This window comes from Diceros bicornis, chromosome X (assembly GCF_020826845.1).
Source record: "Diceros bicornis minor isolate mBicDic1 chromosome X, mDicBic1.mat.cur, whole genome shotgun sequence".
Classification (NCBI taxonomy): domain Eukaryota; kingdom Metazoa; phylum Chordata; class Mammalia; order Perissodactyla; family Rhinocerotidae; genus Diceros; species Diceros bicornis.
In genome coordinates, this window is record NC_080781.1 from 36,473,946 (window position 1) to 36,501,589 (window position 27,644).

A 27,644-nucleotide genomic window follows, 5' to 3' on the forward strand; every position below is an offset into this window, starting at 1 on the left:
AGTTTACTAAAACAAATTTCAGTTTGTATAATCTGGCAAGATTAAATATAAGCCTCAATCACTATAATAGTTTACCACAAGATATAACTAAATGGAAATAAACTACTTATTTTATCCACATGATCACTTTCTTTGGTGAAATAAACTTAAGACTTAGAAGACAAAGAAACTTCATGGTTCCTAACTAATGCTGTATTGAAGACTGACAATTTTAAGCACAAGTTTAAATCAGTAAATAGACATAGGATGAGATCATAAAATTAGAAACACTGTAACCAATGACTACTCATCAGTTCATTAAAAATCGATACATATGCAATTACTATTTCCTGCCCTTTAACCAAATCCTTACTGTATAGCAACCAATAGGAAAAAAAAAGAATGAAGCATGAAGAATATCTCGCATAGATACAAAACAGATGGGTTGAGATCATATAGAAGAACAAGATATTTTTAACACATAAAGTTTTTAGGCAGCTCCACTGAGTAACCATTGAAATTTTTAAAGGAAAAAAGTTTATTCTACTAGTCAAGAATCCTTGCACATTAATATTTCATAACGAACTTACAACTTCTTTTTGGCATGCCCAAGCAACCTGGAAGTACAAACACTCCAACTGCAAACATCCCTTAGTATGAAAAAGTCCCTTTAAGAGAAGGCACTTTAATCCTTGAGAGACTTTAACCTTTTCCTCTTTGAATCAAAGCCATCACAGCATAAACAGAGCACAGGCTTGAGAGTTCAAAAGACTCGGGGCTGAATCCTGGCTCTGTCCATTACTACGATGACATTCGGTCAGTTATACAATCTCTCTGGGTCCACTCACTTAAACTATGAAATGGAGATAACAACTACCTCAAAGAGTTCTAAGGAGATAACAGAAGGCAAAAAGGGCTGTGCCTGGCACATACGCACAAGAGGGGACTACTTCAGGGGGTGATCTGTTATTGGACAAGTACTTCTTCACTACTTCTTTTCTAAAAAATATGAAATATCTCCCATACTACAAAGTTACCATTTCATTATCAAAACTGAGAATCAGGAAAGAACTAGGGAGAGTTCTGCTTCCAATAATAGTGAAATAGGTAACCTAGACCAACCTTCCTACTAAAGAACAAAATAAAACCTGGATACACACACACACACACACACACACACACACACACCTTCTTGAAAGTATAAATATCTTATAAGGTACTTAAATTTTGCCAGTTAAAGATCTAGAGGAACAAGGGAAGCCACAGCAGTAAGCTCAGCGATACGCAGCTACTTTTGCCTACACAGCAATTCTCCACCCCTGGGAAGCAGTTGCCCCATAGGACTCATAGGGTATCATAGTAATGGTTGAGTGAAGAGAAGACTTGCAATCTACCTGATAACCCAATCCCCACTTTGTTCTGATTTCTTCTGAAAGGCTATGTGCCTAGGGTGGAGGTGGACCAAAAGCAAATCTAGCCTTGCATAGACTTGGAGCCTGGCTCCCTCTCATCTAGTAGTCCATGGAATCTCAAATCTTAAAGTTGGATTAGGGTTGTAAGCTCTCCCCCACAAACCTGGCAGGCAAATCCTCTCTTGAGAAAGACAGTGTTGTCAGTATGAGCAAGAATCAGAATAAGAGACAAAAGAAAAAGACCAAGGCATGAGATATTGAAACAAAAAAACACAATAGCCAAAATTTAAAACTCGATGGATTTCAGAGCAACTGAGAGCTGAAGAAAGAATTACTAAAGAGGAATATAGGCCAGAAGAAATTATCCAGAATACATCATGAAGAAAAATAAAAAGAAGACAAGGTAAGAGACTTGGATGAAATAATGAGATTGAATGCATGTTCACTGGGGTCCCAGCAGGAGAGACGAAAGAGAATGAGGTAGCGGCAATATTTGAGGAAATGGTTGAGAATTTTTCATAGAATTTTTTCACAGAATTTCCATCAGACACATCTATCCAGAAATTCGAGGTTCCCAGTGAATCACAGCAGGATAAATAAAAAGAAATCTATATACCTAGACACATCATAGAAAAAAAAAGATAAAGAGAGAAATCTTAAAATAACCAGAGGTAAAAAAAAAAAAAAAAAAGACATTATCTTCAAAGAAGTGACAATTTGACAGCTGACAACAGAAACCAGAAGACAGTGGAATGATGACGTATTCAATGGGATGAAATAAAGTGTCATTCAAACAAGTCTATACCCAGGGACTTCAATAATGAAAGCAAACTAAAGACAAACACAAACCGAAAGAATTTCTATGGGATACTTCAGGCAGGAGGAAATTATCCCAGATAGAAATCTAAATAAATACTGTGTGAAACAATGATGTCTTCTGGGTTTACAAACAGAGAGAGAATTAAAATGTATGACAAATACTAAATACTATAAATCAAGAAGGGATAAAGTTAAAATGTCCTAAGATCCTTGAATTGGCTGAGATGAGTAATAAGACTTAAGAATATTACACTCTGTAAGTGCATAATACATGTTGTTATTTTAACGGTAACCGCTAAAGGAACTGAAACACAGTCCCTAAATTCCAAACTAAGTGGGAGAGGGAATGGAGTGATAAAAACACAATCACATAAGAAAGAGAAAATATAAAATGAAATACGACAAGTAAAGTACAAAATAAGAGATTGAAACTCAAATATATTATTACTGTGTGCCAGGGGCATGAAGAAATATACAAACAAAACAATCAATAAGTAAATTATAAAGTATATTAAAAGAGGGTAAGTCTATAGAAAAAAGAATAGTGCCGGGGAACTGGCAATACTAGGGTGGGTTTGGGACAGGTTTCAGTACTAAATAGGGTAGTCAGGGTAGGCCTCATTAAGAAGGTGGCCTCTGAGCAAAGATTCCTTCCCTCTCAATAGCTGACCTAAAGGCATATATTTTCAGCCACAGCTCTGGGGCTACCATTGCCGGGACCATTATTTTCAATGTATTGTATTCCTCCCACTTTTGTCACCCCTCTGTTTCCTTGAGGGCTTCTGAAAGAGTTCTTTCATCCTGGACTTGCCCTGATAATGACAATAGCAGTGGCACTACTACTTATTGGATGCCTATTGTTTGCCAAGCATTTGACTAGGTGCTTTGCAAAAGGTCTCATGCAATTTTCACAACAGCTCTAGAAGAAAGACACTATTATTCCCGTTTTACAGACAAGAAAGTTAACTTTAAAATCTTACCCAGTGTCCCACAGTTAATACCTTGCAGAACTAGGATTTTAACATAAAATTTGCCTGGCTGTAAGGTCCGTAGGCTTCCCACTACCCATGCTGTACCTTGTGCCGACCATTATTGCTAAGAATAAGGAAAAGTGAATTTAGAAGGTAAAGAGTCAGCAAATGGTCAGTAGGTACCATTAGATACATCAAAGACACTCAACAAGCATTTGACTGAGGATTCACAGAGGAGATTTTATGATCAGGAACCAGCTACAGAAAAATGCTCAGAGAAGTGGGTTTACAGGCTAGAGTGAGCAGCCAGTTTAGTCACTTTCAACAGCTATACCTCCTGTCACCTTTTTGGTCTTCCTCTTGCCTTGCTTTGGTTTGTAATGGTTCTTTTCTTTCTTCTTCTTATCCTGAGAATGTCCAAGAAATCTTAGTTTTTCTTAATCTATAGGCAATACTCTTGTGTTTTCCTGTTGCATTCTCTTTTTCTAGGCTGAAATGTCTTGATTCTTGTACTGTCTGAGGGAAATCACCCAGCATACAACAAAAATTTAAAGTCTAGGAAGCAGGAAAGTTGAATCAATTTCTCCAGGCATAGTGGTTTTGAGAAATTCTTCTGCAATGCTTGATTCTGTCAAGCCAGCCACGCTACACCCAGAGAAAAGAGATCTCCCTGTCACCATACCAGGGGTACCCTGAAAAACTACAACCAGACTACTACTGAACCAAGTCTTTTTGTTTTAGGGGGAGAAATAATGTTGGGAGAGGGGGGCATGCTCTCTAATAGTTTGAAGAGAAATAAGAATGAAGCCTACAGGCTGTATTAGTTTTTCTTATTGTTGCATAACAAATTATCACACATTTAGCAGCTTAAAACAGCACCCATTCTTGACCTCAGTTTCTGTGGGTCAGGAGTCCAGATGGCTCAGCTGGGTTCTCTGCTTAGGGTCTTACAGCCTGAAATCAAGGTGTCAGCAGGGCTGGGCTCTTATCTAGAGGCTCTGGGGAAGAATCCACTTCCAAGTTCATTCAGGTTGTTGGCAGACTTCAGTTCCTTTTGGCTATAGGACTAAAGATCCATTTCCTTGCTGACTGTTGAGTCAGGCTCATAGCTCCTAGAGCTCGCCTGCATTCCTTGCCAGGCAGCCCCTTTCATCTTCAAGCTAGCAATAGAGAATCTCTTTCTTTAGGAAATCTCCTTTAGATCGATACTCATTACTTAAATAAGTTTATTTAAAAAAATACCACTTCCATTAACAGAAAACAGTATCACTTGCCATAAATAGAAGGTGACCTTAAAAATAAATAGAACTAAAACAACAGCACTATAAAATTCTAGGTAGATACTGTTGCCTTCCTTCCCAACACTGTGAGCTTGAGGACTACTCTCACTTGGAAAAAAAGAGAGGCTATGTTGGTTGTCAATGTTATATTAAAACCAAACTTAATTTTCTCAAAGATATTAAGAGTAATCAGACAGACTAAAGGAAGACTATAGAGAATTCTTTATTACTGTTTACTTAATGATTTGTTGGGGTACCACCTAAAATCATACAGTCTACCACAATACCTGTCACATACTTTAGGAAATATTACTTTAAGCCCTGGTTGGAAATTTGGACCGAAAGAGAAGTGGTATAGGGTTTCCCTAAAGGCTTTGAATACTGTGTCATAGTAAAATCAGTTAAAAACAAACAAACAAAAAGATCATAATCAGACTAAACCTAAAAAGAGCGTGGTTAACGAACTGTCCTGAATTCAGACACCTTGAAGCTTATAAAGGCACAATGACTCACGTACATCTATCTCTACATTGCTGCCATTTCTACTCTCCTTGAAAACAGATGGAAAGCAATATTACTCTATTTTGCTCAGACTACATTCCTTTATGAATTCCTTAAGAAGAAATTACGGTATACCTAATAGACCTGGGCAACAAGATCACTTAGGGGTCAGCAAACTACAGGCCACAGGCCAAATCCAGACTGCCACCTGTTTCAGTAAACACAATTGTATTGAAATACAGCCACATGCATTCGTTTACGTATTGTCTATAACTGCTTTTTTTTTTTGCTACAACAGCAAAGTTGAGTGGTTGTGACAGACACTGTATGGCCTTCAAAGACTAAAATATTTACTCTCTGACACTTTACTGAAACAGGTTGCCCACCCCTCAGATGTTCCCAACAAGTGCTGATCTTAATCACCTAACGTGTTCAGAGTGGAGGTTTCAGATTATCCTAAATGACTGTGCTTCTTATCTCTTCAATTCTGTCATAGGTAGTTTTAGTGCGTCAATTCTACTTAGAATAAGGAATTGTACTTGTCGAACAATTGATACTGCATTACCAAAATTATCAGAGTCTAGATCTCAAGGAACATCCCTACCTATGCTCCTTTAGCTTTTCTTAAATATTTTATTTACCTCATCACCAAGACATCATCTAAATAGAAAGGCAGAACACCTCTTATGACACTGTTTTTAAATTTTTTTAGAAGTTTTGGACTTTCAGAAAAATTACAAAGATAATACATAGAGTGCCCATACACCCTGTACCCAGTTCCCCTACTATTATCTTCCATTAGAATGGTACATTTGTTACAATTAATGAACCAATACTGATACACCAGCATTAACTAAAGTCCATTCTTTATTCAGATTTCCTTAGTTTTTACCTAAGTGTCCTTTTCTGTTCCAGGATCCCATCCAAGATACCACATGACATTCAGTCACATCTCCTTAGGCTCCTTTTGGCTGTGACAGTTTCTCAGACTTACCTTGTCTTTGATTACCTTGACAGTTTTGAGGAATAGTGTTTAGGTAATTTGTAGAATTTCTCGACTGGGATTTTTCTGATGTTTTTCTCATGATTAGACTAGAGTTATATGCTTGGGGAAGAAGACCATAGAGGTAAAGTGCCATTTTCACTACATCATATCGAAGGTATATACTGTTAACATGACTTATCACTGTTGATATTGACCTTGATCACCTGGTTGAGGCAGTGTTTGTCAGATTTCTCCAATATAAAGTTATTTTTTTCTCCCTTTCCATACTGTAGTCTTTGGAAGGAAGTCACTAAGTTCAGTCCACATGTGCTATTTATTTCTTAGTTATTAGATTTTAACAAGTGACTTACTTATTTTAATAAGTGACTGACTTGAATCAATATTCACGTAAAAGTAAAAATAAGTACTTAACAGCTAAAAATTTCTACCTGCCACACAAACTGGATTTACATATTTGGACTAAATTAACACCATCAGCATCTTAAATTTTTTTCATTCCTAGTATTTTGGCAATTCTTACAAAGATTGTTTCTGAAGGCATGTCATAGAGTGGAGAAATGCTATAATTTCCAAATTAAATAAATCAAAATCTCCACAAGTAAGTACTCTTTAAGCAAAAAGCCTAACAAAATGTGACTGATTCTGGACTATTTTTCCTGTCTACCATTTTTATCCCATTTGGTACAAGTAGATGAGCCATCACCATCTCACAACCCAATAGATTCTTCCCTATCCCTGAAATGCAAAATGAATTCAGGTAAGATTTTGTGGAGAAAACAACTAAGAATTCTTCGTTGAGTTACGTTGGACTTGGTTGGCACCCTTCCTTAGGGCTATGACAACCAGGCCAGAACACAATCACATCAAGGTCATGTAGCTCCCAATCCCCCTAGCAGCTAGGCCCTGGCTCCTGAAGCACAATCACCAGCAAAGTGAATTTAGTAAGTGGAAGAACCTTTTGCTAATCCTTTAAGCCAAAACCTGAGCTGATCCTGGGCTGAAATGAGGCATTCAAGAAAGTTGGCCTTTGGCATTGACACTCTTCCCATTCCAGATCCCCTCTCCTCACTTGGTGCTGCCCAGTGACTCTCTCTTCCTCTGTGCTGGCTGCCAGTAATTCCTGACAACACAAGCAGCCTTCAAAGGTGGCTATCCCTTAAAGAGAGAATCCAGAAGCAAAGTTCTTAGTGGCAGCTGCTCTTGGAGGAGCTCATAAAGGACTCTGTTGGCCAGTGACCTCCCCAATGCCAAGAGAAGATGGGCACTGGCAGGCCAAACTAGGCTGGAGATGAGAATCCACAGGACTCAGGGTGGGGGCAGATTTGCTGATGAGGACAAATGTTACCCAACAGCTGAGAAAGTTGAAATCCACTTCGTGGGACTCATCTAGAACTAATCCTGTATAAGATGTCTAACACTTTAGCTAAGGTCATGGGCTCACTCATTTCCTCCATGTCCTCACATGATCAAATACTTCGTAGCTAAAGAGTAAAATAAGTGAAAAGTTTACAGAAGTGCTTCTGACAGAAGCAATGACAAACAAAAGGATTAAAGTGATGCTATTTGAATACTATCTAAAATATAAATTTTCAGAAGAGCTCTTTATCCAAAATATTTAGTCATTCTACTACTAAATTTTAGAAAAAAGAAGAAATCATTATTTTTGACCTTGACCCAATTCTGACCCCGTTCAAGGAGCAGCCTGAGAAGAAAATGCAACCCTGCTTTTCTTATTGGGAAAAAATGAGACCCCAATTATGTCATCTAGAAAGACACATTTATACTGCTTAACATTAAGTGCTCCAAACAAAAGGCTAATACTGAAGTAAAGGTGAAAACTGTATACCAAGAACCAAGACTTTAAAACAGTACATCTGGTGTGCAATTCACTGTAGGGCTATAGGCAATTAGGGTTTCCTCAAACGTCTTTCACAGAGCCAGCTGTAACAGTAGAGAAGAAATGAGTTCCACTGCACAGTCCTATTTTATATTGGCTGTAACATTATCAGTAAACAACACTGAAAGCCCTGAATAACAGAGTTTATCAGGTGAAAAAAATGATGGACCATAATTCTTTCTAGGGAACACATCAAAAAAAGCCATTACCACTCTATTTGTGGAAAAATTCTGGTACTTCCACAGTACACAAAGGCACTGTCCTTAATGAGATTGTAGTTTGTTACTTCCATGTAATAGACTGTTTTTTTTTTTTTTTTGGTGAGGAAGATTGGCCCTGAGCTTAACATCTGTGCCAATCTTCCTCTATTTTGTATGTGGTATGCCGCCACAGCATGGCTTGATGAGTGGTGTAGGTCATGCCCAGGATCTGAAACCACGAACCCTGGGCCACCAAAGCAGAGCGCTCGAACTTAACCACTACACCACCAGGCCAGCCCCCAGACTGGATTTTTGAGTTTGTTTTCTACCTCTGATTTACCACAAATACTTAGCTGATCTGTAATACAAACAATCCAAAGTACTATGTATCTTCTGCTTTCATTTCTTAGACAGATAAAATGGATCTCAATACCAGCTAAGGAAATCACACTAGGCTAAAAATCTCATCTACAGGTAATATGCTATTGATCAAGACTAATAATTCTTTTTGAAAGAGCTCACTCAGCTTAAACCTTAACTCTAGTAGGTAAACTGTATTATAGTGATCAGAAAATAAAGATGGTTATGGGGATCAGTGGAATTAGCAAAGGCTACTGTTTCAATTGCTGCTCAAGATACTCTCACAGCCTTGCCATAATGTTGCTTTTCACAGAACAGAGGCAAGCATGAATTGTAACAGATGCTTACTGGTTTAGATTAGTACTTGATTCAAATATACAATGCTTAATGTTTTTCAATCTTAATGAAACATTAAATAAATTGAACTATCAGCCACAGTACATAATGTTAAAGCTATTAGAGCAAATCTGTTTTTATTGCTTTATCTAAAATCTTGGCGTAATTCCGACCCTAAACCAGGAAGTCATTGCTTAGCAAATAGTTTCAACAGTGTGTTCTTTAAAAAGTTAAATTCTATCTTTATATCTTTGCCTAGAGTAGAACTGATCAGAAACAATGCATATTTGAAAACCATCATACTAATCCTTTTTGGTTCTTCCTTAAATTTCAGTGAGTCTTCTTTAAGGCCTAACTAAACATTATGTCCTTCTTGTTCTGTTGAAGTTTCCTCTCTTCTGGACTCAGTTTCTTTAGAGCAGTTGCAAAACCATCTTAGCCTTCTTCTCTCTCCCATCTTTAATTCCTCATACAGAACATCCTGGTTTACTCCAAGCTTCAGCCATGCTATTCCCCTTGTCTTCAGAAACATCACTAGGGGGAGACCTCCATTCCTAGTCACTTAATGAGCCACAATCTACCTCTGCTTATGCTCTCTGACTCTAGAGTTATTGAGACATTTTGAAGAAAGCAGTGTTAACAATATCGGGTCGGCGGGGAGTTAGTGGAGAGGACTGCCAAGGAATCAAGAATGCATGTGAAATGAAGCATAATAATCAGGAAGGCATAAAAATGCTTCCTTTAAAAAAACTATACTGGTTAGTATATTAGTGTAAAATGATAAAGAAAAAATAACCTATTACAATTCCAATGCAAAAGAAAACTTACAATAGTGGAAGCCATAATTAATAAAATTTGATATTTAAAAAAGCCTAGTTTTGGGCCAGCCCGATGGTGTAGCAGTTAAGTGCACGCACTCCACTTTGCTGGCCCGGGGTTTGCGGGTTTGGATCCTGGGCGTGGACCAACACACCACTTATCGAGCCATGCTGTGGCGGCGTCCCATATAAAGTATAGGAGGATGGGCACGGATGTTAACCCAGGGCCAATCTTCCTCAGCAAAAAAAAAAGAGAGGAGGATTGGCATCGGATGTTAGCTCAGGGCTAATCTTCCTCACACACACACACACAAAAAGCCTAGTTTTAGGATTTACACAGAAAAAAAAATTAATCCCAATAAAAATACTTTCAGGAAAATAGAAAAAAATTACAAATAGTTTAACTGTATGGTACAGAAAATTGATCAAGGAATTAAGTTGGCTTAGTGAAAGCATCTGGGCTGAGAAATACTTTCTCAAAAAATTCATTAGTATTGGTTTAATTCTGATTAAAATATTTATATTTACACCCAAGTAGTCAAAAGCTTCCATAGGTCAAAAGTCCTTTGCACTTAGCAAAGAAGCATGAAAAGATTACCCATTCACATGTCAAATTTACCACAGTCTTCCAAAAGAAGCAACAAGAATGATAAAATTATTAGTAACAGGTACTGTATTAGTATGATTAGTATATATTAGAATATATTATTAGTATTATAGGTATTGCACACTCACTATGTGCCACTCATTTTTTTAAGACTTGCTGGTATTATTAATTCATTTACTTCTCATAACTACTGTATACGACGGGCAGTATCTTTTTTCCCATTTTACAGATCAGGAAATCGAGGTACAGAGAAGTTAAATAACTTGGCTGTAGCCCCAGAGCTAGTAACCGGTTCAATCAGAACTCAAATTATAAAAATTCCAGATCCAGAGCCCAGGACTTTCTTAATCACTATGTTGTCCCTGCCTCACACCTCTATCAGACATATATATGCCCAAGGTCCCCTGTTGAAGTTAGCCAATCTTTATCCCCTTTATAGAAGCAAAAACCCACTTGTTGTATTTATCAGGAAATTTTGCAGAGTTCAGTTGCCTTATGCGTTATATTTATGATCTGTAGTACTCTGGGTTTTCTTTTTAACCAGTAAGTATTCACTTATATGATATGAGAAAAATACTGTATTTTGTAGAAAACGTCTCTCCTCATATTCAGTTTAGTTTAAAAACAATTTTCAAACTTACAAAAAGTAAAATTAACACTGTATATTGACTTAAGTTTCCTTTCTGCTGAATGATTACACTATTAAGTGGCACTAAAAAATCTTGTTCTTAGTTGGTTAGAAGGTGACACAGGACTAGAATATCAAAAAATATTTCTTCTGGAATAATTCTATAAATACCTGGCAGCAACAATTCTACCAAGTATTTTGTAGGCAAATAAACTAGTAGAGGCAACACAGAGTCACACTCCCATATATCCGGCACTAGAGCAAGAGTCAAGATAATATGGGTGTCCAGTTCTGGCTTTGCAAACTTATGGTTTATATATTTTTGAGTCATAGTCACTCTGTGCCTGTTTCCTCATTTTTAATAGAAAGTGTTAGACGTAGATAAATACTTCCATTCTGCCAAGCTCTAAATTCTGACTTCAGAAAAAACCATAAGGCACTGGAGGTTTTCTCACAGGTTTTTCTATTGACCCCGTTCCTCTCCCTTTCATCAAGCACCACAGGACAATCATCTCTGACCAGAGATGTGAATGTGTGTGTTCTAGTTCTAAATTCATCACTAACTATTAGTTCCAACTCTCTGGGGCTTCCCTCAAATAGAGGAATTAGACTGGTCTCCAATCTCTTTTTGTAGGGACAAGTCACTTCATTTATCCAAAGACTGACGATTAACAATCAGGAGCAAGAGGGAGAATACCCACGAGACACACTACTTCCAGAGTGGAGGAAAGGTTTGTTCCTGATAGAAGTTACCAGATTCCAGCCCCACTGCCAAATAGATATTATGAGAAAGAGTGAAACCTATAGTAGTAACTTGAGACCACTAGAAAGACCAAAGCCCAGAGGGAGAAGGTACGCCAACAAATATTAGACATACCTCAATACTTCTATTGCTTGAAATGTTCATTACCTTAAAAGTACACGGTGGCAGTGGAATACCTGTGCCTAACAAAAGCAGCTATTCAATAAGATACTTCCTGATTTCAATTCTGACCAATAAGATCAAACTATAACGTCTACCAAAGGATTTAGTAATCTAGATCTAAAACATTTGGCTCTTAAGAAATCATTTAACCATTCTACACCATGAGTTTCTCTCCCTTCCCACAATATCGAAGTAGGGTAATGATACTTTTGTATTTCAGCACAAAGGTATCCTGGTGTAAAGTGCCATAAAATACAATCAACTAAAGTTACAACAAAGCCTCACTTAACAAAAAGCTTACAATACTCCTTAGACATGGTTGTACAACGTTGTGAATGTAGTTAAAGCCACTAAATCTGACATTTAAAAATGGTGAAAAAGGCAAATTTAATGTTATATACCTTCTACAGTTTTTAAAAATAATTTAAAAATGGAAGGAAAGAACACAAAATATATCTTAGAACGCATTTATTTTCATGAGGCATGAGTATATGTTTTTAAAAATTAACTACTATATGTTTTAAGTACATTATGATGCTCGAGTTTTAAAGGACCAAGCTTTTCACTAACAGCACTATCAACATTAATCACATAATGGCAAAAACTTCCTAAAAATCAGAAAGTAAATGCCTACAGATACAGGCAGATTTAACTTATATTTCTGAAAACTTAGTTACGTGTGAGCTACATATGAATGAATTTGAGGGAAAAACTGATAAAACTCAGCTTGCAAAGGTGATTTCTCCACAGCGAAGGATATTTTTTTGCAAAGCAAGCAAGTGCCCAATAAATTACCTAAAATTCTGGCTTCCGTATGTGGTGTTGGTAAAGTGAGGCTCAACTACAGCTGTCACCTGATCCAGTCCCTCATTTTATAGATGAAGACTCTAGGTCTGCAAAAGGCAAGAGACAACCACCACCTCCCACACTCCTCAAAACACACACTCACAGACACATGAACACATGAGGTGCTGGTGACAGAGCTAGGACTTGAACTGTGGAACTCAAAGTGCAACAGTCTTCCTTCACTTTGTACTGTTCTCTATTTCTTTTCCTTCCAAACAATCATCATGGCTCAAGAATGCCAAATATATATTTTTAATTCATATAAAACACCTGGTTGCTCATATCTTTATTTATTTATTTATTTATTTTTGGTGAGGAAGATAGGCCCTGAGCTAACATCTGTTGTTAATCTTCCTCTTTTTGCTGAGGAAGATCGGCCCTGGGCTAACTTCCATGCCCATCTTCCTCTACTTTATACGTGGGATGCCTGCCACAGCATAGCTTGATAAGCAGTGCGTAGATCCGTGCTTGGGATCCGAACCTGCAAACCCCAGGCTGCCAAAGTGGAGCGCAGGAACTTAACCACTACGCCACCAGGCCAGGCCCCTGGTTACTCATATTTTTAATCATCTTTTTAATCCCTATCACATTTCCCATCGTGTGTCCTAAGGTTCATTATTCCTGCAAAATGCTCTAATACTCAAAGGTTCCATAAGAGTAAATTTAGGAAACATTCTATAATATCCCTATCATAAAAAAAAATCTCAATGCATATAAGCAAATTTAAGGCTCTGAAAGTTCCTATGGAAAAAAGACATGTTAAATTTCATTAAAACTAGCATTTCCTAAACTCCTGAGCATACAATCTTCAAAAAAAAAAATAAATAGAACCAATATTGTTGGCAGCATATTTTGGGAGATGCTATCCTACAGCCTCATTCAAGACCTGGAGTACACATGTATCTGTTGAATTGAATTCAATTCAGAACACATCAATAAAGTGTCACCAAAAAGCACAGCTATCAACTAACTATACATTCGATTCTTAGAGGAGGAAAATGTATTAGAATGTATAAAGATAATAGACCCTTCAAGTAAAAGTAAATTCTGACAAATCATTTTTATTCAAAATTTTGACAAAGTTTAAGGACATTTAAATATAAAAAGCAAAACACAGGTTCTGATATGGAACATATTCATTACATGGACTCAAAGAATTTTCAAAGACCAAGATTGTGACACATTATAGGTAGACTAAACACATGCTACTCCTACTTTAAACAACAAATATTCTTAAGATTGATGTTCTCCCCATGGCTTTTGGGAACAGTCTTTCTGTTGAAGTGATTATACAGATTTCACGGCAACCTGAAGTGATTTTATAGGTTTTCTGCTAACCTGAAGGCAGCAGGCTTTGGTGAGCCTACGTTAAACAATCAGGCTAGCATTTTGTTAATTCTTCTATCAATCATGGAATTTTGGGAATTTGATATAAAATGCAATTACATACACCTTATATAATTTAAAATTTTCCATCTTCTTGTACTAACTACAATGGCAAACCATGGGACGTTAGTTACAAATGTTTCCAAACTTTTCTCAGTTGTGCACTAGATGGCAGGGACACTTGAAAAAAAATCCCTTCCTCTCCTACTCAGTAATTTGTCTTAATAATATGCCTCTGTTGCCTGAGAAAGACATGTTCTGGGCCGGCCCCGTGGCTTTGCGGTTAAGTGCGCGTGCTCCGCTGCTGGCGGCCCGGGGTTCGGATCCTGGGCGCGCACCGATGCACCGCTTGTCTGGCCATGCTGAGGCTGCGTCCCACATACAGCAACTAGAAGGATGTGCAGCTATGACATACAACTATCTACTGGGGCTTTGGGGGAAAAAATAAAATAAATAAAATTTAAAACATCTTTTAAAAAAGAAAAAAAGAAAGACATGTTCTAATGCTGTATGGGAGAGTCCTTGTTCCAATGAAGAGGGGTTTACCTTTACTCATGAGCCCATGTGAACACTTGGTAGCCTTTCAGTTCTGCCTAAACAGCTACAAGAAATTCAAGTACTTGAGCAAGATTAAGATAGTTTCTTTTCCTAGATGTGTTTTAAATTACCTTATGCTGCATTCACATTAAAGATACCCTCTGCAACCATAAACCTAGATTCTACATTCTTAGACTAGGTTTCTCCTTGATATGAAAAAAACCTGGCCACTCTTAATCATACCCACCTACATACCTCTTCCAGAGCATCTACCAATGCTAATTAAACTCTACCCAGAAGACATAGAAAAGACGCTGGCTTTCAGAAGGAACTGAGAGTCACATGACAAATGAGGGAACCCTGCATCCCAAAGCACATACTGTGGGCAGTGTTATCACAGGTACTTAGCCAATTTGGCCCTCCTCTACTCTGTCCCAGCCTGCGCTTGAGACCCAGAGCTGGCCATCCCCATGAAACAGACTGAAGCTGACTACATGGAGCCAAATGGGACTAATTCAAATGCCCAAGCATGTTTATGAAAATATCAGTTAAATAATATTTGGTTCTAAGTTTTCTTCTAAATTCTATTTCAAAATCTGGAAATCCTAGGCAATACTCAAATGTTTTTTATCAGTATAGCAGCTCTCTTTGTTTATTTTTTAGAACTGTACTGCCTATGTTAAAGACTTCTCAAATCACCAAATAATTGAAAGATTTACTAAAATTCTGAGCTCAGCAAAGATCATCTTAAATGTCAAAAAGAAAAATATGCATGAGGCCAGCCCGGTGGCATAGCGGTTAAGTTCGTGCACTCCCCTTTGGCAGCCCGGGGTTCGCAGGTTTGGATCTCGGGCACGGACCTACGCACTGCTCATCAAGCCATATTGTGGCGGCATCCCACATATAAAAGAGAGGAAGATGGGCACAGATGTTAGCTCAAGGCTAATCTTCCTCAGCAAAGAGAGGAAGATTGGCAACAGATGTTAGCTCAGAGCAGCTCTTCCTCACCAAAAAAAAAAAAGAAAAAAAGAAAAATATGCAAGTAAAATGACCTTACTTTAAGGAAATTAAAAATCATAGTTCATTGTCTTTCACTTACAGGTAAATTTCAGAACAGATCCTAAAGGAATCCAATAAGACACTGTAGAGGGAAATGATAAAGAATTGGGAAGCAATAGAAAAATGCAGAATTATTATTGCAGTGACTAGAGCTAGAGTCATTTGTTAGAAATGGAAAGCATCAATCTTACCACACTAAATAAACTTGAAATTTTTTTCAAAAAGTGCTACACGAGTATGTAATTTGATTTATGATTACTCAGCAAGAAATCAATTATTCAGTTAATAGTATTAAGAACATGAAGGCAGATTTCCTATCCTAAAAGCACTCATTAGCATTCAGATTAATATAATGAGATTCAAAATCAGACCTCTGGAAACCTAAACAGAAATATTTGGTGAATTCAAGACTTGTGGCTATTTGCAATCTGCGACTTGCTGTAATTTAGGGTAGCTACCATTCCTCGAGCATCTTCAAATAATGGGAGTGGCTTCACATCCGTTGAACATGTAAGAATACACAAGTAGCTTTACTGAATCCCAAGAATGACATCTTGTAGTACTTAACATAATAAGGCATCACATAAAATCTACTTACACATCTTTATGATTAGTTTTAGACAACTGTTTTGTCCTTTGCTTTGTAGTTTTCAGACTTCCTCATCCACTCCCAATTTAATAGGTTTATTAATAATACTATAAGTAAGCTCTATGCTCTATACAATTTTGGAAACTGGTCCTACTTCCTTGGGTCTAACTCATAATGCTAAAGCGATCTCATTTCACTTGCACAACACTATCTGAAAGAGATCAAGGCACTTTTTTTGTCATTTCTCAACACTCCTGGAAAGCGAAGAGGACAGTATTACCCTATTTTAAAGATAAAAATGCAAGTGCAGGAAGCACAAAGAGGGCTTCTGGTAATGTCCTAGTTTCTTGACTTGGGTGCTGGTTACAGGAGTGTGTTCGGCTTGTAAAAGTTCATCAAACTACATATACTTACGATCTGTATACTCTTCTGTATGTTATACATACTCCAGTAAAAAGTTCAAAACAGTAAAAAACTAGAGATTCAGATTCCAAAACATCCAGTGACTTGCCTAAGGTCAGTGGTAGAGTCTGGCCCAGATGCAAGCCATATGACTCCTAGGTAGTCCTCAGTGCTCTACATCAAACTGCCGGTGTTGCTTTCACTGTTAATCATTTCCTTCTACTCAATCTCTTATTTCTCCTTTGATCATTAACAAATAAAATATTCTGCTTCATAATCAGAATATGGCTGGAACACCACACTTAAAAAACTTTCTCTTCATGCCGATTTAATCTTACACATATGTGGTAATATATAATCCTACAACACCCAAGCCTCACCCTAGCTAGGAGATCCAAATGCATCTCACTAATCGATAACCATGCTTTGGTAGTCTGACTGACTGCAACCTTTATAAATAATTACTGTACTATGTACAATTATGTTTTTAACTATAAGATATCTCATTATTTAAACTGTTTAAGTCAGTCCTGATACTTTTTTAAAATGCTAACAATTAAAATGTGGGAAGAAAAGAAAATCTCACTCTATTCCCCACATCTCTTAGATTCTCTGAAATGATGGGGAAAGGTCAGTAGAACAACTTTGCAGAAACCAGATTTGGTTAGGTAAATATTTCACATCTATTTATCTTTCCAATCCAGTCTCTTATTCCATCTAGACACAGTCTACATCTAGCTATACTAACCACAATTATCTTAACAAGATTAGGTTCTCATCTGCCCCCAATGCCTTTGTACGAACTGTTTTCTCCGCCTAGAATACCCTTCCCCTTGTCCAACCCCTCTCTACTAATCTTTCAAGACTTAGCTCAAGTATCAAAGAATTATTTTTAATTCTCCTCAGATTAAGTTAAACTCTCTCTCTCTTCTCAGTGCTCGTGAAGCTCAAGACTGCCATATACTAGTAGAAAGAACAATGAATCAAGAGTCACACAACTTACTGATAAAATATTAAAGTACGTTGCAGAGTTTGAAAAACATCTCTACTCAGAAGCTGGATCATTCCTCCAATTCTCACTCTTGAAGTAGGTTGAGTTCCCTTTCTATATTCTGTCATAGCACCCCTTTGGCTTTCCTTCACAGCACTCACAATGGAATTTTAAACAATTATTTGTAGAATTACTTAACATTCATCTCCCTCTCTAGATAGCAAGTTCCATGACAGAAAGAGCACCTTCTATGTTACTCACAGATATATCCCCAGGGCTCAGAATCTGGAACACAGTAACTGCTCAATACATTTTGTTGAACGAATGTTTCCAAGAAGTTGCATACCATTTTGGTTCACTTGATAGACCATTTTGGTTTACTGCTTCAAAAATGATATTCTGACTTAGCATGCCAAAGCTGTTTCACATACACAACTTATGTTTATAAATATTATGAAACAATCACAACAACTATAGTCAAACTAAGAAATAATTCAACTTATTATTTACATGTTGGTTACCCCTATTAAATGAGTTCCCAAATGGCAGGGACTGTGTACAATTATAGCAAGGTAGCTGAACAGTTCAGACGATAGAGTCAAACTTCCTTAAGCTCCCAGCTTTCCCACTCAAGAGCTTGGTAACCCTGGACAAGTGATTTAAACCTCTCTGAGCCTCCGTTTACATACATCTATAAAGTGGGGATAATAACACCTACTTCCTGGGATTGTTGTATTTTTTCCCAGCTTTATTGAGGTACAATTGATAAGTAAAAATTATGTATATTTAAGGTATACAACATAATGATGTGATATACATATACATTGTGAAATGATTACCACAATCAAATTACCAAATCAGTTAACACTTCCATCAACTCACAGTTACCATTTTCTTTTTATGATAAGATTTATGATTTACTCTCTCAGCAAATTTCAAGCATACAATACAGTATTAGTAACTAAGGTCACAATGCTATACTTTAGTTCTCCAGAACTTATATATTCTGCACAACTGAAACTTTGTACCCTTTGAGCAATATCTCTCCATTTCCCTCACCCCACAACCCCCGCAACCACCGTTCTACTCTTTGCTTCTATGAATTTGACTATTTTAGATTCCATATATAAGTGAGATCATGCAGTATTTGTCTTTCTGTGTCTGGTTTACTTTATATAGCATAATGTCCTTCGGGTGCATCCATATTATCACCAATGGCACAATTTCCTTCTTTTTTTTAAAGCTGAACAATATTACATTGCATGCATGTGTACGTGCATATACACACACACATTTTCTTTATCCATCCATCGACAGACACTTAGGTAGCTTCCACATCTTAACTATAATGAATAATGTTGGAATGAACATGGGAGTGCAGATATCTCTCTGAGATACTGATTTGATTTCCTTTGGATATGTACCCAGAAGTGGAAATGCTGGATGATATGTAGTTCCATTTTTAATTTCATGAGGAACCTCCACACTATTTTCCAAAATGGCTGTTCCAATTTACAGTCCCACCAAGAGTATACAAGCGTTCCCTTTTCTCCATATCCTTGCCAACACTCGTTGTAGTCTTGATAATAGCCATATTAACAGATGTGAGGTGATATCTCACTGCAGTTTTGATTTGCATTTCCCTGATTATTAGTAATGCTATGAACTTCCCCCTTAGAACTGCTTTTGCTACATCCCGTTTTAGTATGTCGTGTTTTCATTTTCATTTGTCTCAAGATATTTTTTGATTTCTCTTTTGATTTCTTCTTTGACCCACTGGTTGTTCAGGAGTGTGCTGTTTAATTTCCACGTTTGTGAATTTCCTAAATTTCCTCCTGTTACTGATTTCTAGTTTTATATCATTGTGGTTGGAAAAGATACTTAATATGATTTCAATATTCTTCAATTTGTTAAGACTTGTTTTGTGGCCTAACATATGATCTATCCTTGAGACTATTCTGTGTGTACTTGAGAAGAGTGTATTTTGCTGCTGTTGGATGGAATATTCTGTATATGTCTGTTAGGTCTATTTGATCTACAGTGTTATTGAAGTCCTGTGTTTCCTTATTGATCTTCTATCTGGATGTTCTATCCATTATTGAAAGTGGGGTACTGAAGTATCCTGCTATTATTGTGTTGCTGTCTATTTCTCCCTTTAGTTCTGTCAATGTTTGCTTTATATATTTAGGTACTCTAATGTTGAGTGCATATATATTTATAATTATTACATCTTCCTGGTGGGCTGAATCTTTTATCATTATATAATGTCCATGTTTGTCTTTGGTCACAGTTTTTGATTTAAAGTCTATTTTGTATGATCTAAGTATAGCCACCCCAACTCTCTTTTGTTTACCATTTGCATGGAATATATTTTTTCATTCCTTCACTTTCAACTTGTGTATGTCCTTAAATCTAAAGTGAGTTTCTTGTAGATAGCATATAGCTGAGTCTTCTGTTTTGTTTTTTAACCCATGCAGCCATTATATCTCTTCTGATGGGAGAATTTAATTCATCTACATTTAAAATAATTATCAATAAGGAAGGACTGACTATCGTCAATTTGCTAATTGTTTTCTGAATGTTTTGTAGTTTTTTTCTTTTCTTACTCTCTTGCTGTCTTCCTTTGTGATTTGATGCTTTTTTTTTTGCAGTGGTATGCTTTGATTCCTTTCTCTTTATCTTTTGTGCATCTACTATATGTTTGTTCTTTGTGATTACCATGAGGCTTACATAAAACATCTTATAGTTATAACAGTCTACTTTAGGCTGATAACTACTTAACTTCAATCACATATAAAAACTCTATACTTTTACTCCATCCTCACATTTTATGTTACTGGTGTCGCAATTTACACCTTTTTATATTGTGTATCTATTAACAAATTATTGTAACTATAGTTATCTTTAATATAAAAGTTAAAAAACAAAAGTATGAGTTAAAAGTGGTTTATGCACCACAATTATGTATTCGAGTATTCTGAATTTGAGTATATACTTACCTTTACCAGTGAGTTTTATACTTTCATATGTTTTCTTGTTGCTAATTAGTGTCTTTTCATTTCAACTTGAAGAATTCCTTTTGCATTTCTTGTAAGGCAGGTCTAGTGGTGATGAACTCCTTCAGCTTTTGTTTGTCTGGGCAAGTCTGGATCTCTCCTTCATTTCTGAAACATAGCTTTGCCAGATATAGTATTCTTGATTGGCAGTTTTTTTCCTTTCAGCACTTGGAATATATCATCCCACTTTCTCCTGGCCTGCAAGGTTTGTGGTGAGAAATCTACTGATAGCCTTATAAGGTGTGGGCAGGAGAAGGAGGCAGAGGAGGCAGCTTATATCTAACCAGTCATTTTTCTCTTGCTGCTTTCAAAACTCTTTGTCATTGAAAATTTGATTATAATGGGTCTTGGTGAAGACCTCTTGATGTTCATCCTGTTTGGGGTACTTTGGGTATCATGAATCTGGATGTTCATTTCCTTTCCATGATTTGGCAAGTCTCCTATCATTATTTCTTTATATAAGCTTTCTGCACCTTCTGGGACTCCCCCACCCAAAATGTCCTAACATTGGAGAACTTATAAATGACAAGTTGTAAGTTCACTTTCTACTTAACCATGTTACCTCTCACTGTGGACAGGAACCAAGACCCTGGGTGAACTGCATCACCTGGTGGCTAAAATAAGAAAACAGCTGGCATAATATCTATTGTGCTTTAACAGGATCATACAGAGAACATACTGCCCATTTTTACTTGACCATTTACCCATCACTGATTAACTCCCTTCTTGGCAATTACGTCCACATATTTCTTCTCTCATACTTTTTCCTTGTCTTTTCCAAATGTTTCTGTCCTTAAGAAAAAGCACTCCCCCTAGCCCTAATTTCTCCCAATTTATGAGTTTAAAAAGCAAATGCACCCCAAGCTGCCCATCAATGCTTGGAATATACAGGAATACCTCATTTTGCTATGTTTCGCTTTATTGCATTTCACAGATATTGCAGTCTTTATAAATTGAAGGTTTGCAGCAACCCTGCATTACGTCTATTGGCACCACTTTCCCATCCCAATAACATCTGCACACTTCCTGTCTCCGTGTCACATTTTGGTAATTCTCACAATATTTCAAACTTTTTCATTATTATTACATCTATGGCGATCTATGATGAGTGACCTTTGATATTACTATTGTAATTGTTTTGGGGCACCACAAACCGCACCCATATAAGATGGTGAACTTAATGGATAAACGCTGTGTGTGTTCTGACTGCTCCACCGACCAGCCAATCTCCCATCTCTCTCCCTCCTCTCAGGCCTCCCTATTCCCTGAGACATAGCAATACTGAAATTAGGCAAATTAATAACTCCACAATGGCCTCTAAGTGTTCAAGTGAAGGAAGAGTCTCACGTCTCTCACTCTAAATCAAAAGCTAGAAACGATTAAGCTTAGTGAGGAAGGCATGTCAAAAGCCGAGACAGGCCAAAAGCTAGGCCTTTGTGACAAACAGTTAGCCATGTTGTGAATGCAAAGGAAAAGTTCCCAAAAGAAATTAAGAGTGCTACTCCAGTGAACACATGAATGTTAAGAAAGAGAAACAGCCTTATTGCTGATATGGAGAAAGTTTTAGTGGTCTGGATACAAGATCAAACCAGCCACAACATTCCCTTAAGCCAAAGCCTAACCCCCAGCAAGGCCCTAACTCTCTTCAATTCTATGAAGGCTGAGAGAGATGAGGAGACTGTAGAAGACAAGTCTGAAACTAGGAGAGTTTGGTTCATGAGGTTTAAGGAAAGAAGCCATCTTTATAACATAAAAGTGCAAAGTGAAGCAGTAAATGCTGATATAGAAGCTGCAGGAAGTTATCCAGAAGATCTAGCTAAGATAATTAACGAAGGTGGCTACATTAAACAGCAAATTTTCAATGCAGACAAAACAGCCTTATATTGGAAGAAGATGCCATCTAGGACTTTCATAGCTAGAGAGGAAAAATCAATGCCTGGCTTCAAAGCTTCAAAGGACAGGTCGACTCTCTTGTTAGGAGCTAACATAGCTGGTGACTTTAAGTTGAAGCCAATGCTCATTTACCATTCCAAAAATCCTAGAGCCCTTAAGAATTATGCTAAATCTACTCTGTTTGTCCTCTATAAATGGAACAACAAAGCCTAGATGACACCACATCTCTTTACAACTTGGTTTACTGAATATTTTAAGCCCACTGTTGAGACCTACTGCTCAGAAAAAAAGATCCCTTTCAAAATATGACTGCTCATTGACAATGCCCCTGGTCACCCAAGAGCTCTGATGGAGATGTACAATGAGATGAATGTTGTTTTCATGCCTGCTAACTCAGCATCCACTCCGCAGCCTATGGGTCAAGGAGTAATTTCAACTTTCAAGTCTTCTTATTTAAGAAATACATTTTGTAAGGCTATAGCTGCCACAGACAGTGATTCCTCTGATGGATCTCGGCAAAGTAAACTGAAAACCTTCTGGAAAGGATTCACCATTCTAGATGCCATTAAGAACATTGTGGTGATTCATGGGAAGAGGTCAAAATGTCAAAATTAACAGGAGTTTGGAAGAATTTGATTCCAACTCTCATAATTGACTTTGAGGGGTTCAAGACTGCAGTGGAGGAAGTAACTGCAGATGTGGTGGAAATAGCAAGAGAACTAAAATTAGAAGTGGAGCCTGAAGATGTGACTGAATTGCTTCAATCTCATGATAAAACTAACAGATGAGGAGTTGCTTCTTATGGATGAGCAAAAAAGAAAGTGGTTTCTTGAGACAGAATCTACTCCTGGTGAAGATGCTGTGAAGGATTTAGACAAAGGATTTAGAATATTACATAAACTTAGTTGATAAAGGAGTGGCAGGGTTTGAGAGGACTGACTCCAATTTTCAAAGAAGTTCTACTGTGGGCAAAATGCTATCAAACAGCATCGCATGCTACAGAGAAATTGTTCATGAAAAGGAGACTCAATTAATGCGGCAAACTTCATTGTTGTCTTGTTTTAAGAAACTGCCATAGACCCCCACAACCTTCAGCAACAAGCACCCTGATCAGTCAGCAGCCATCAACATCGAGGCACGACTCTCCACCAGCAAAAGATTATGACTCGCTGAAGGCTCAGATGATGGTTAGCACTTTCAGCAATAAAGTATTCTTTAATTAAGGTATACACATTGTTTTGTTAGACATAATGCCATTGCACACCTAATAGACTACAGTATAGTATAAACATAACTTTTATGTGCACTGGGAGACCAAAACATTCGTGTGACTCACTTTATTGCAATGTTTGCTTTATTGCTGTGGTCTGGAACTGAACCCGCAATCTCTGAGGTATGCCCGTATCTAAATCAAGGAAAAGGAAGACTTTCCGGAAAATTAGTCTTAAGAACCAATGTCATAAGTCTCTAACCAACTCAAAGTTAGTGACTCTTAAAGCTGGTTACTCTTGGTAGGTGGCAGCAAAACAACTGATAACACCATATGCCAAATGAGGCTACAGTTTAGGGAAATACAGGAAAACTTCAGGATATGAGCATATGATGGGTTTTTCTTGCAGCTTTTGAGCTCAGTCCTAAAAGAGACCAAATCAAACTAAAGCTAGCCATTCTATGCCTACAGCCTTCAATCTAGATTGACTGAGACATAATTTGAAGCTTTGCAGGACTGTAAACATCAACAGCCTCTGCACTTTAAATTGAAGTGATTATAAGCAGTAACTCAGAGAAGTAGCTGTCTTAGCAGGAGATAAGACCACAGCCCCAAGCTGTTTTAAGAGTTCTCTTCAGGACAAGGAAAAATAACCAGCCAGCAAAAATCAGATTAAAGATGTTGCCTACCTCAAGGCAGTTGGCTATTAATTTAAAAGCTATAGGAAAAGGGCTGAGCAGAGTCCAGTAAGCAGAAGAATTTTCAAGCTAAGAAACTATGTCTAGATGTGGCTTCTCCTCCACAGAGCTTACTAAAAGCAAAAATATCAAAAACCTATAAGTTTTTGAGGGAATAATATTATCATAGAAACCCAAGACTGCTCTGCAGCAGCCAGCAAGTATTAAATCTCTAAAATAATTAGTGGCCCCAAACCCTCATCAACAGAACATTAGCTGTGAAAGCTGTGCATTCCCCAAGAAAAGTCTGCTACCCAATGAGTACTTCAGATGAGACCATGGAGAAGAATGGGCAGTAAAGAATCTTTAGAGAACAGTCAGGGGCCTGTTCTGGGCCAAAGGAAATTCCCCTGCATTATTCAGACTATTCTGATTGCTGCTTTGACCCTGCTGTCCATTTAAATAACCATGCCTACCTTGCACGAGTACCACTTGGCCTCTGCCACCCCAGGATCCAATTACTCCCACTGTATTTAGGTTTGCCAATTCATTGGCAGCAGTTCCCACTATAATTTCTGACCTACAGGGAAGAGCAATCACAGAGCTCTTCTAGGATGCTGGGGCTCCCCTCACAAATTTATTTCCCAGGCAAAGGAAATCCCCCTAAAAAGCAGAACCAAGGACTGCCAGATAGGCCATCCAACGAACTTTCTCTACTGCCAGGGCAGGGAGTCTCTGCTCTTCCTGCTCAGTAGGATTTGGTCACTGCTCCCTTTTTTTGGGTGGGAACTTTTACTATAGATATTCTTTTTCTACCTATGTAACAATGCAGGAGGGGGCAATTTGTGGAACACCAAACCACAAAAAGCTATACCTAGACTTAATGGGGAGGACCACACATCACCAAGAAATTGAGGACTTAGAAACTGGATACAATAACTAGATAAGACTTTGGAGGTGTTTCCATTGAGGAGGGGGTAAGCATGTTCTTTGTGTGGGAAGATTAAGGATTGGATAGCTCAAGGGATACACTGTAGCAAAGACTGTTTATTATCCACCTAATATCCATTCTCCCCTTCTTTTTTGCTACCAGAAGCCCAAAGCTCTTGGGCTCCAATATGCTCAAGCAAAAATACATGTCCCATCTTAGATGAGGTGGCCATGTTGATATAGTTTGGCCAATGATATAAAAGCAAACTCCACTGGATGTGGTTTACAGGAAAGTTCTTTAAAGAGGTCTTACTCATCTGGCAGGCACCATTTTGCTCTTCCTCGTCTTCCACGCTGCCTAGAACACAGATGGGATGACTCAGGAGCTACCTTGTAACCATGAGCAAACACCAAGGATGGCTAGAAGAACGCTAGAAAGCACCTTGAAGACACTCTACCAGCCTTGGAATGCTAAACTTTGGAATTCTCATTTCATGAGTGAAAAATAAACTCAAATTTATTTAGGCCACTATTCATTGGATTTTCTGTTCCACTTAACAAAATTCAATTCCTTAACTGATACACACAGAATCCTGTAACTCACTGAGGAATTAACCAAATTTTTCCAAGTTTATGTTAGTCAAGATAGAATCCACAAAAAAACTCTATCAAGTACCTTAAGTTTACTTAGCCTGACTGCCACATACTAGCCATCCACAGGTTGCCCCCCTGTCCACTTTAGGCATGGTTAATCGATCAGGGCATTCTCTCCCAATAAGTTGGAAGTACACCTACAAAACTGTCTCAACTCCAAGTCTCAACAGCTACTACGGATCTGTTGACCTGGTACCCAATATAGAACCTATTTTTCATTTGTATCAACTTCAGTTTCTCCTAGCTCTAGAATTCTAAGACAAAATTATAGACTTTACAATGGAGAAAATGTATCAAGATTTCTACATCTATCAAGTAACTCAGATCAAATTATATAATCTAATTCTACAACTCTGGACCAGTCACAGTTTCTCAAAAACCTTGTTCCTTCATTTGTGAAATGGAAAAAACAGGAAAACCTACTTACCTCATAGGGTTGATGTGAAGATCATATACAAAATGAATGTGAAAAAACTCTGAACCCTAAATTATTATGAAAAATTATTAATAAATCTATAATATATCATTTATTCTTCACAACTAACAATTTTCTACCTTTTATAAATACTCAACATCTAAAATTAATTCATTTCAAGAACACGGTTATATTGTCTTGTGTAATAGTATAGAGAACTCTACTAAGAGCTCATTCTTCTGATTTTACACCAAAGAAATAATGCACTGGGGTGGGGGAAGCACAAAAAGATCAAGGGTATATTCCAATCATTTCCATAGCTTAATTCCACCAGGCAGAAATAACACTAGCATTCATGGAAGAATTCAGTTTTTACTCTACTGGGTTAATCTTTTTAAAAGAAAAAGTAGTTTCCTTATAGGGGAGGGGAAGTTTATCACACATGTATTTTTTTAAACTCAAAAGGGGAGAAATCTCTTCAGCTCTAAAGACTAAAATTTACAATAAGGTAAAAATAACTAGGCAAGTTTAATTGAATCAGCAAATATTTGACTGTCTACCAAATATAATGACTTGTCACTATTACAATCATGAATAACTCCTCACCTCAACAAGAGCAGTGAAGTAACCCCTGAGATCCAAGTTTTAGTACCTAGGATAAAAAATGTTTAGAGAAGCTTTAGTAATATAAAAAAAAATGTACTCATTAACATCTCACTATCAGTGGTCTTTAAAACTGGCGCTACATACATATTCCCAGCTGAAGTTCATTCAGGTTTTCCAGTGCTTACTTCAATTTCCTTTACAACACTTTGAAACCGCTTAGAATCACTTGGAAAGTCTAGAAATATAACTTATAGAAGCTTGGAAACTGAGTAGACTTTACAAAGGAAACAGTAACAATGTGGGACATCTTTAAGGTCAATTTGCTCAGATCACTTTTGGAATACCTTACTCACTGAATATATAAATATAACACAGATTCCAAATAAAAAGCATATATGTGGCTAGCACAAGTGATCATTCTACAAGTGCTATAAATTAATGTGTCTAAAAGTTAAAGGACCTTAGTTTTTAAAATGAACAAATAAGGACATGCAAGCAGAATTAGGAAATTTCAAGTTAAAATTAAAGCATTCTGGCCAGATGAGAAGATAAAAGCTTCTTTCAAAAACACAGTTAGCTGCCAGAGATAAAAGCACTAGATATATCCTGTTGTCTAATCCATCCTCCTACTTCGCTAATGTGGATGGAAAAGCC

At 37.3% G+C, this 27,644-nt stretch overlaps 1 protein-coding gene across 10 annotated transcripts in view; it reads right to left on the minus strand.

The window, feature by feature from the left end:
• Window positions 1–27,644, minus strand: part of CASK (calcium/calmodulin dependent serine protein kinase) — a 381,795-nt gene that overhangs the window by 326,093 nt on the left and 28,058 nt on the right. Inside the window, exons 2-4 of one of the 10 annotated variants that reach the window (XM_058535671.1) lie at window positions 26,991–27,036; window positions 26,397–26,452; window positions 25,629–25,673 (exon numbers count right to left, since the gene is read on the minus strand). The exons of 8 other annotated variants lie outside the window; for them this stretch is intronic. In XM_058535671.1, the coding sequence (XP_058391654.1) occupies window positions 25,629–25,673; window positions 26,397–26,401 (50 nt within the window). In that variant the 5' untranslated portion in view covers window positions 26,402–26,452; window positions 26,991–27,036. The remainder of the gene's footprint in view (window positions 1–25,628; window positions 25,674–26,396; window positions 26,453–26,990; window positions 27,037–27,644) is intronic. One more of the 10 variants, XM_058535674.1, reaches the window with a different exon arrangement.